Below are 10,342 nucleotides of genomic sequence, written 5' to 3'. Positions count from 1 at the left end.
ATCCCCTCCCAACTCCCCATTCGTCTCTGCGCGCCAAATTAGATAATCGCGGTTCAGCCGCCGACTTACGGGCCTTATAAACAATTGAGGAAACAAACGAGGGCGGATCTCGAGACGAAAGCAGCGGCGGGTGGCGCCGCGCGAGAGGGAGGGGGGGCGTGGAGGGAGGGGGATGAAATGTGTGGCCCGTTTGCGGCTGATCTGAGGAGTTAGCGTTTATCAACTGTAATGGCTGGCTTTATTCGCCCTTCTCCAGCCGTTCTGTCGCCCGAGTGAGGCCCAGAGTCTGCTGCTGCTGTTACTGCTGCCTGTAGGAGGGAATCAGCTGCTAAACCACGCCCTCCTGTGCGCGCCGCGCGGCCCCGGTGCATCCTGGTGCGGCCTTGTGTCGCGTGGCGGGGCGGGGCGGGGCGTGGCGGGGCGTGGAAGTTAATTCCAAAGTGGGGCCATGCGATGTGCTGCACGCCCCGCCCCAGCAGACGGGGGCCCGGGACCGGAGGAGTTAGCGTGCCGTTCGTCTCATTAACGCGGGAAATTTTAAAAATAACTTTTTTATGCTTTTGGCTGTGCGCGCGCGCGCGCGCTCGCTCGCTCGGGGGAGGCTATAGCATGTTGTGCCGGCAGACAACGAGGGCGGCATTCTGCCTCGCATTCTGCTCACGCCACGGCGAGGTGAGGCTCTCCTCCTCCTTGCAGCGGAGCAGGACGCGCGGACGTACCCCGCGCGCGGACGCGCCTTGCTCCTGGGGCCGCGCGGGGTAGCGACGCGCGCGAAAAGAAAGCCTAAACACGTAACGTTATAGGTACTTGAGGTACTTCCGGGTATACTTCTTTTTATGTCCGAATTGTGGTTGGATATCTGCTGATTGAGACCAACAGCCACTCCCCATCATAACAGAGCTACTACTATGAGATTAAAATTTTGCGAATTCCAGAGCTTCCAGGAATATCTTTCCATCCATCTACCGGCCTATGTTAAGGCGGCCTTCTCTCCGCGCCCTCCGCCTAGTCACGACGGGTTCAGGGGGAAGGCAGCATCTGCTCGCCGGGTCGGGGGAGAAAAGGGTAGCTGAGGGGGCGAGCGGGGGGGTGGAGGAAGGGGCTGTTCCGCTCTCGCCCCCTTCCCGTCCTCCTCCCTCCACGGGCCCGGGATGGCGTGATTCGCAACAATAATTATGAGAAGCCGCCACGCCCCGCCACTCCCCGCCCCGCCGCCGCCGCGCCACGCTACGCCACCCCGCTGGCTCGCATTGGCCGACTCCACCCAGTAACGCCCTCGCCGAGACATTTGCACAGGTTTGCACTGCCAATCCTCTCCGCCTGTAATGTATACTACCGCCGATGCACATCGTCGTGTGGGCGTCAGCAGAACCGTCTCGAACCTCGCCGGGGAGGGGACGCGTGCCTCCAGCCGGCGTGCTGTCCGTTTTCTGGGTCGGCCCACCTCACACTGCCCCGCCCCGCTCCGCCCCGCTCCGCCCCGCTCCGCCCCGCTCCGCCCCGCCGCGCCCCGCCTCGCCGGCCGGAAGCCGCCTGTATAATGACTCCCAACGCACCTCGCGCGCCGTATTTTTCCTCCGCCTTAAACCGTTGCGTGGAATGCCGGAGTGGTGGGATCGGGATGGAGCAGAGGCGGGATGGATTTTTTTAGGGAGTGGGAGGAAGGGGTTGCGCGGGGTGGGCCCGGGGCCCGGGGGGTCGTGAGGGGGGATGGGCGGGCGGCAGAGGGAGTTTGAGCGCGGGCAGGGCGTCCTCGCGTGACTCACCCACATTCAGCGTCAGCCGTCATCAAATTTCTGCTCCGCCTTCCCCGACCCCACCCCCGCCACGCCCCCGCCACGCCCGGGGTCCGAGCGTGAGCGTGCGTCAGGCGTGCGCCGCCGGCGTGGGGCCCCCGGGGTCGGCCCGAGGGGGGCCCCCGGCTGGGCACATCGGTATGGGATTGTGCCATCAGACATGTGAGCCCGGCCCGGGGGTCGAGGAAGTGGTCCCCTCCGTGATCTAGACCAAGCGGATCAAGGTCGAGCGGGGGAGGGGAGGTTGTTCCTATGCACGGAGGAAACGCGCAGTGATCATTGAAAGATTCGCTTGAATTGTGTAGGCGCCAACTTAACTCGTTTAATGGGCATAATCGTACATTTTAGTCCCCCGCTTCCCGTCCCCTCATTTCCTCTTTTTTGACAGGATACATTCATGAAATTTAGCTAAGAGTCTTCTCCAAACGTAGTTGGTGGGCGGCGGCTGGCTGCGCCACGATGCCTCCGACGCTGGACTGCAAACAACTAGTGTTTCATGACCTAAACAAAGCATCTTACTCTACAGTTTTCTTACTCGATTTTTATTGTTGTACGTTTCTTGTTCGTCTGAAAATGAAAGGTTGGAGTCGCCTTCACGCCCGCAAAGCGCAAGGTATGCATTCCGTAGTAAACAAAGGCACTAACAATACTAACCGGCACTTACACGCCCCTCAAGATTCTGCACAGAATAACAATAAAGTAGCATAGGAACATCCAAAGGCTGTTATATTATATCTAACTGTCTTAATGCATGGAATAATTCTAAACGACATGAAAATGTGTTTTGATGTACCGGGTGTTGCATAAAAGACACAGGTGCGGGCGGGTTTGCCTACCCTAGGGGCTATGGCGCCTCACGGGCAGAGCGGGGAGGCAAACCCGCCCGCACCTGTGTCTTTTATGCAACACCCGGTACAGTTTACGTGTTGTTATGCCAGCATAATTTAATGACGTACTATACAGCCCTGTTATAAAAAAATAAGGCTTGCATAAATTCAGTATCTTTCCGCACAGCAATACCATGAACTTAGTGTACTGTTGAAATTAAATACCGTAACGAGTATTCTCTTCTTTTTTTCAGTTAACGGACAAATTCTACCATCTCCTCAGCACGATGGCAGTCAAGTGCGACGTTTGCTGCAAAACCTTGGAGTCAGGAAGCGCCCTTACTACCCACATGAAGACACACACGGAAGAAACGCAGTTTGACTGCACTGTGTGCTACAAAACGTTTTGTAGCTCTCATTCCCTTCGTTCACACCTTCAAACTCATACCGGAGAAAGGCCATTTGAGTGCGCTGTTTGCCTCAAAACGTACCCTAATCAAGGTGGTCTAAAAACGCACCTAAAAACTCACTCAGAAGAAAGGCAATATGAGTGCACCTTTTGCGAGATGAAGTTCTACTTATCCAGTCATCTTCGATCACACCTGGCAACTCACACCGGGGAAAGGCCATTTGAATGCCAAGTCTGCCCCAAAACGTTTATCAATTCATCGTTGCTAAGAGTTCACATGCGGACTCACACAGGAGAAAAGTCGTACAAATGCACCCTGTGTTCCAAGGCGTTCTCTGATCCAAGTGGTCTAAAACTCCATTTGCGATCCCACACGGGAGAGAAGCCATATGGGTGTACTATATGTCAGAAAAGGTTTTCTGTATCTACTAGCCTTCACGTACACTTGCGAACTCATACGGGAGAGAAACCGTTCGAGTGTACCGTGTGTCAGAAAAAGTTCTCCCTTTCAGGTAGTCTGCGCTTGCACCTTCGAACTCACACAGGGGAGAAGCCATTCGAATGCAAGGTGTGCTTCAAGCAGTTTGCGGATCCTGGCCATATGAAATACCACTTACGAACTCACACTGGAGAAAAGCCACATAAGTGCACGCTGTGTCCGAAAACCTTTTCTTCTACTTGTAGTCTTCGGAACCACATCTATTCCCACACTGGAGAAAGGCCATATGAGTGCAGTCTGTGTGACAAGAAGTTTCGTTCATCTGAAGTTCTACGAATACATCTTCGAATCCACTCGGAGGACAAACCATCATTCGAGTGTAATCTTTGTAGAAAATCATACCCTTCAGCTCCCTCGCTCAGGTCCCACTTAGAAACACACATTGGAGTCAAGTCTTACGATTGTACCGTTTGCAATAAAACGTTCTTACGATCATCCTCTCTGCGAGTGCATCTGCTTATTCACACAGGAGAAAAACGATTTGAGTGCACCGTATGCAAAAATGCATTCGGTCGACCTCGCCAACTTCAGGAGCATATGCGAATGCACACAGGTGAGAAGCCATACGAGTGCACTGTCTGCCCCAACAAATTCTCGAAAGCTGAGCATCTTCGGAACCATCTGCGTACCCACACTGGCGAACAGCCATTCCAGTGCAATGTGTGCGACAGGAAGTTTTCAGTTCGTTGCAATCTCAAGACTCATCTTCGCACCCATACAGGAGAAAAACCATTTAAATGTACTGTATGTCAAAAGTCATTCAGTGGATCTGGTGATTTGAAGAAACACTTGCGAATGCACACAGGTGAAAAGCCATATGAGTGCAAACTATGCGACAAAAAGTTCACTTTCTCTTCTAGTTTGAATAAACATGTACGAAACCACACGGGAGAGAGACCATTTCAATGTTCCGTTTGTCAAAAGTCATTTAATTCATCGAGTGATCTGAAAAGTCATTTGCAAATCCACTCACATGAAAAGTTATTTAAATGTTCCGTTTGCGGAAAGACTTTCTCCCGATCTGATGGGCTTTACAAACATCTTCAAACGCACATAGAACAAGAGTCCTAAGCATACCTCTCAAATTTACTTGTTTGGCGAAGTGCCATTCGACGAACTCACCAGAATAGTAATTCAACTGCTAAAAAAGGGGCGACAATGTTGCATGCCAGTTGAAATAATAGTTATTTTTGTGCTGTATACTGGCATCTTAATGACAAATATCAGGTCATTTAAGTTGTGGGCTACGTGAATTATTTCACTTTAATTTCCTATGCTTTTCATACATGTGTTTAAAGATTCTGGGCTGAAAAAGAATCAAATTCTGTAATATCTGGGTACCACAAAAGTTTGACTTCCCACAAGTGCACTGTACTGGGTGTAACTGAGAATGCGCAACAGTGTTGCGGGTTTGCCTACCCCGTTAGCCCGTAAGGCGCCATGGCCCCTGCAGCCCTGGCGGGTATGCAATCCCGCAACACTGTTGCGCATTCTCAGTTACACCCGGTACAAACAGAGGTGCAGTAACTCCTTCCAAAGGCGCTACTGCAGTAGTGCCTTTTTAAAGGCTCTGAAATTGCCGAAAATAGCATCGTTGGAAGCCAGTATAGCGCATTTGTTAAAGCACCATTTCACTAACGCACCTTTAAAAAGGCATTGGATGGCACCTTTGTTATTCCAGTGTATCATTTATGTATTTATGTGTACTCTGTCAATTCAAATGTGTCTGTATATTGTACACTTTAATGAAGTGTATGGCATGTATGCTCTAATTAACATTTGTACCTGCCCATGTACACTGCAAATACTGCACATTCCGGGTGGCTGATTCACGCCATTGGAGCTGGTCTCCTGCGCCAGGTTGCATAGTACAGAAGCGCGCGGCGTGAATCAGGCACCTGGTACAACCGTTAGTATACCGGGTGTTTCACAAAAGACACAGGTGTGGGCGGGTTTGCTATGGTGCCTTACGGGAAGAACGGGTAGGCAAACCCGCTCGCACCTCTGTCTTTTATGAAACACCCGGTACAAGTCATGTCCACAAAGATGTGTACATGGGCATGTACACCTTATTTAAAGCATGCATGCCATGAACACTTTATTTAAAGTCTACAATGTACACATTTGGATTGACAGAGAATTTTAGTCATTTTATTTATGTAGACGTATCATTTATTTATTTATTTATCTTTCTCCTCACAGCACGTTTGAGTGGCTAGTATTATGTATTGATTGTGTTATCAAATTAAGACCTCTACGCCTACTGTTTACGCCGTTTGTAAATAACAGACTGAATAAATCTGCAAATAAAAGCATGTGTATTCTTAGTAAGTGAATTTTGTAGTTATTTCTCGTGGCTGTGTGCGCGCTCGCAGAGCCGCTGGCTGGCCCCAGTAGCCGGCCGGTCCAGACCGCCGCTGTATTAATCTCGTAAAGAAAATGGCTGCCCCATAAAACACTTCGGTGGGAAACAAACGGCATTCGAAAATGAAACCCGGCCAAGCGCGCAAGGACCATGCACCCCCGCGTGGGAGGACGCGGCGGAGGAAAGGGGTAAAAGAAAAAAAAAAGAGGGGGGAGGACTACGAGCCGCTCTAGCAACCCCCTCAAGCCGTCTCATAGGAATGAATGAAGATACGCAAATGACTGCCGCGAAGGAAAATCCCTCTTTGTCATCTTCTGTGTATTTTTGAGGCACCCCGGCGCGCGCTGCCGCGCGGGAGCTTCTTGTAATTAGACTCCAGGAAGAGAAGAAGGGGTCGGAGAAAGGGGAATGAAGCCGAAAGGGGGGGGCCTGAAGGAGGGGGGGGGTGTTTTTGCAACCTTTCTCTTTTTTCTTCAGAGCCCCTGCTGCTTCTGCGATGGAATTGGAATCAGAGGCGCTTCATCGCGGTAGGAGGAAGTGAGTCGACTTGGACAGGTTGCGCCTACACCATCCGCGGCGCCACGGAGCCCCCCCCCCCCCCCTTCCCCACATTTTCCTCCCTCAGCGGGTTCATTACGATAGGAGTCATTCATAGTCAAGCCCGACATTATACGCGGTGCACGAGATGCAGCGGAATGAAAACAAGGAAACAAACAGGGCCAAAAAAAGAGAGGAAATCACTCGGTGGTAGAATAATGCAGTTTTGGGCGTCGCAACTTTAGGGATAAATAACGTCTAGGCGGCCGAAGTTGTTTGGTGGGCGGCCATACATGAATGAGCCGCCCGTAACATTTGTCATCCTCGCTCCGACCCACATCCGTACAAATAAATACTTTGCTCACCGGATGCCTTTAATCGACGAGCCGATAAGCCCCGCGTTATCAGCCAGCCGCGGACACGTTTGACGTGGACCTCACAGTTTACGGTTCGGCGCGGAGTATTCCTGACCGTCTCCGTCTGTTGCAGAACGATGCCCTGGCGGCCGGCCCAGGTCAGCCCGGCCCACCGACGTCCATGGCGTCCTCGGCCGTCATCTGCATCGTCAACGTAGGTGAGTGGCGCTCGGCGATACTCTTGACCGCGCGGCCGCCGCTCCAGCAGCAGACGGCTGCAGAATACGAGTGCATCGATACCCCCGCGCGCCCTGGGACCAGGAGATGCCGAGGCGGGCGCAGAATGCACATACTGGCCTCAGTGCTGAGCCAAGCAGCGGGCAAGGCGGGGCGGGTGTTGGGGGGCGCCAGGACGGGGGATGATTTGAACGATGAGAAAGTCTTGGGAGTCAGCGCTTTTATCTTCGCATATGAATATTCGCCCCCCCCCCTTTTCCCTTCCTCTGCAGCGCCGTGTGGTGTGTGGTCGCCGGTCTGGCTCTCTGGCCTCTTCGCGGCCACCGACCGCCGCCCTCTGAAACTGAATGCAAAGCACTGCGGCGCTACATGCTGTGAACGGTTCGACAGACAAGTCGGCTCGGGTATGCTGAATGCTAAAAGGAATGTAGAATTATGTCCAAAAAAGAAAAAAAGCGATTTGTTTAACGAAAACAGTTTTGTTAGTCTGAAACTAATGAAAAATAATTCATGGTGGGCAGCCTATTGTAAAGGTAACTGTTAGGTAACCTGAACGATTTTTTAACATTCGTTTCAACTGAACTCTGGCCAAAAGACAAGGTTTAGCGTTGTGAAAATGCGATTTTTTCTTTAACGATTTTTTCTAACGAGAAAAGTTACAAATGCAATGCTTGATACAAAAATTCATATTTGAAACATTTATGTAAAAAAAAAAGAGTAATGCGTGCTACGTAAAATCATGCTCTTATCGGTATAAGTAAAATAAATTTTCCATTGTGGTAGAGTTGTTTTGCAGAAATTCTCAAAGTAAGTGGTTGTTTTGACTAGTCAGAGTAAAGATAATACTCTCTAAGATGCGACCCACCTCTAGCGCACATCTTCCCGCTACGCCCTCCATTTGTGTTCAGACTGTCCAATTCAGCAAATCGCGTCGCTCTCTGCCTTTTCATTGAGGAGAGCGGCCCATTTGGGGGCGGCGCTGGGGGAGAACAGAGGAAGCAGAAAGCGGCCGCCTCCACCAACGGGGGCGGGCCGGGAGGCGGCGGCGGGAAGCGGCCGGAGGACGAACGGCCGCGAAAATTTGAATGGACCTTTTTGTTCTTTGCAATTTTCTGTCTGTTATTTATGTTTGAAGAACCGTGTCACGTAGTAGACAATAGCACCACTTGTCCTTCCGCCCCGCGCCGCCCCGCCCTGCTCCCCTCCGTCACGGCCGACAGTCCGTCGTCCCGCCGCCGCCTTCTCCTTTTGTCTATCGGCTCCCTCTCTCACTCTCCCACCCTCACTCACACCCCTGCAAATTCCCCCTCACTCTCTCCCGCTCTTCCCCCCCCCCCTACTCCCTCGTTGCTTCCTATAGAGCTCTGTCAACACGCACCTCAAATGATAAAATCAAAGTCGGGAAAATGTTTTCCTTTTTCGAGCACTCGCCTTGTGTGTTCGGAGCGGCGAAGGTGAAGAGGGCTTGAAGGAAATCAATGAAAACCGCATGCGCTCGTGCTTTGGTATCGGCCCGTAACGCCGGCCGCGGTTGGACACAAAAGGTTTAGTGTGGATCACGGCCCATAGCTGGGTCCAGCCGAAGCTTCTCATTTCGAACCGATTGTTCTTTCGCCTTTCCCCTACCTTGGCCGAGCTGGTCTGCGCCATGTCGGACAGGACATCGACGTGCTCCTCGCACAGTCCCGCTGCCCCTCGCAAGCCAGGGGGAGCAGGACAGACTAAAAAATAAGACAGAGAAAGGGGGGGGGGGGGGGGGGCGAGAGAAATGACGAGGATGCAGACGGTGGTGTCCAACAAATGTCCACTTTACGTCCACCGGAAGGGCAGCCGCCTGGGGCCCGCCACGCCCGCCACGCCGCCATCCCCGTCGGGATTTCACTTTCCGCATCGGTTTGGCCCGCTTGCATCGCTTACTGCCGAAGAGACGAGAGAGAGAGAGAGAGAGAGAGAGAGAGAGAGAGAGAGAGAGAGAGAGAGAGAGCATCAGTAGAAGGGGGAGGAAGACGGATCGTGTTGGCGAAATGAAAGGAGCGACGCTCGGCGGGATCAGGGCCTGTGTGTTGTGCCGGCCGATGCATCGGCTGCAGCGGTCGACAATAAAAATCGGCCCGTCAGCCGGAAACTCAAACGATATATATGTAATGCGTTTGGGAAGGGAGGGAAAGGGGTGGCCAGAGTGGACAGTATGGACAGTTGGGGAAAGGGGAAGGGGTGCCGCCTGGTGTTTGCCTGCTGTGGACCGTTACCGTAAGGGAGCCCCCTGTGATCCTGATGTGGACTGTCCTCGTAAGGAATCTTCCTGAAAGTAGGTCCGTCAATCGCCTTGAGGGATATACAATAAGTTCAGCCTCTTCAAGCTCTCATAGAGCGCCTGATAGGTACGCAACATCTTGCCTGTAGTGCATGCGCGTACTGCGGGATGGCCTACCTTGAGTCTCACAGGCGCCGAGATCCCATAATATGTTTGCCGAATGAATCAGTGAATAACGGACGTAACGTTCTGGACGATCCCTAAGGATGCGCGCCGATGTGGACCTGCTATGGACTTCTTTCGTAAGGAGGCTGTGGGCTGCCTGCCTGGTTGGTGGGCCTGCTGTGGACCGTCCTCGCATGGGTGCCGCGCGCGCGGAGCGGACCCTGGCCTGGCATGAGTAGGGCCGCGGACTGCATCGCCCCAGTAGTACAGCATCAACAACAAAGCAGGCAAATAATGTCCGCTCCCGGCTCCCGGGCGGACTCGCGCGGGGTGCAGTTAATCTCCCACTCGCGGCCTGGGGCGGTGTCCGCGGTGTTGGCACCGGCTGGCACCGGGACCCGTTGTGCAGGACGCGCACTCGCCCCCGCGCCCCGCGAGCGCTGCTCGGCGCTGCTGCTCCTCGGCGAATGGCGGCGCAAAGCCCCCTTTTTAACGTCGTCGGGAATTGTTTTCCTCCAAGCAGGCCAGCCGCGCCATGACTCTCTCTCTCTTCCTCTCTCCCTCTCTCTCTGTCTCTGTGTCAGTTTTCCTCTTTCCCTTTTGCACTGCTTCGCCCCTCCAAACACCCCCTCTTTTTGTGAAGGGGTGTGACGAAGACGAAACATTTACGCGGGCGGCCGCACGTCTAGGGTGTAATTAACTCGAATGCTGTCTCGTCTCCCTCGCCCCCCCCCCCTCCCCTTTCCCTCCCCATCACCTTTCTCGGCAGGTTTTATCACCCTGAGCAGCACCTTCTTGCCGCTTTGGGATTCATGGCGTCCGCCACGACGGAGTGCATGGCGTGGAGTAGCGCGCGACGCTGGAGCCCATCGGCCGCTGGGCCGAGAGGAGGAGGGG

At 53.2% G+C, this 10,342-nt stretch overlaps 2 protein-coding genes across 2 annotated transcripts in view; both read left to right on the top strand.

Moving 5' to 3' along the window:
- The window catches only part of LOC127749578 (uncharacterized), a 97,545-nt gene that overhangs the window by 10,857 nt on the left and 76,346 nt on the right, over positions 1 to 10,342 (top strand). The window contains exon 2 of the mRNA XM_052268335.1: positions 6,923 to 7,007. Within this exon, the coding sequence (XP_052124295.1) occupies positions 6,971 to 7,007 (37 nt within the window). The 5' untranslated portion in view covers positions 6,923 to 6,970. The remainder of the gene's footprint in view (positions 1 to 6,922; positions 7,008 to 10,342) is intronic.
- LOC113207484 (zinc finger protein 26-like) lies at positions 2,911 to 4,841 on the top strand. The gene is made up of 2 exons (XM_026424070.2): positions 2,911 to 4,404; positions 4,830 to 4,841. Exons 1-2 carry the CDS (start codon positions 2,911 to 2,913, stop codon positions 4,839 to 4,841), a joined length of 1,506 nt encoding a protein of 501 aa, XP_026279855.2.

This window comes from Frankliniella occidentalis, unplaced genomic scaffold (assembly GCF_000697945.3).
Source record: "Frankliniella occidentalis isolate FOCC.00 unplaced genomic scaffold, Focc_3.1 Scaffold67, whole genome shotgun sequence".
NCBI lineage: Eukaryota > Metazoa > Arthropoda > Insecta > Thysanoptera > Thripidae > Frankliniella > Frankliniella occidentalis.
Note: the sequence above shows the minus strand (reverse complement) of the source record. Positions and strands in the feature narration are given on the sequence as shown.

Bases quoted from the DNA above. Each gene is read 5' to 3' on its own strand.
- LOC113207484 (XM_026424070.2), top strand. From the start codon at position 2,911: ATGGCAGTCAAGTGCGACGTTTGCTGCAAAACCTTGGAGTCAGGAAGC.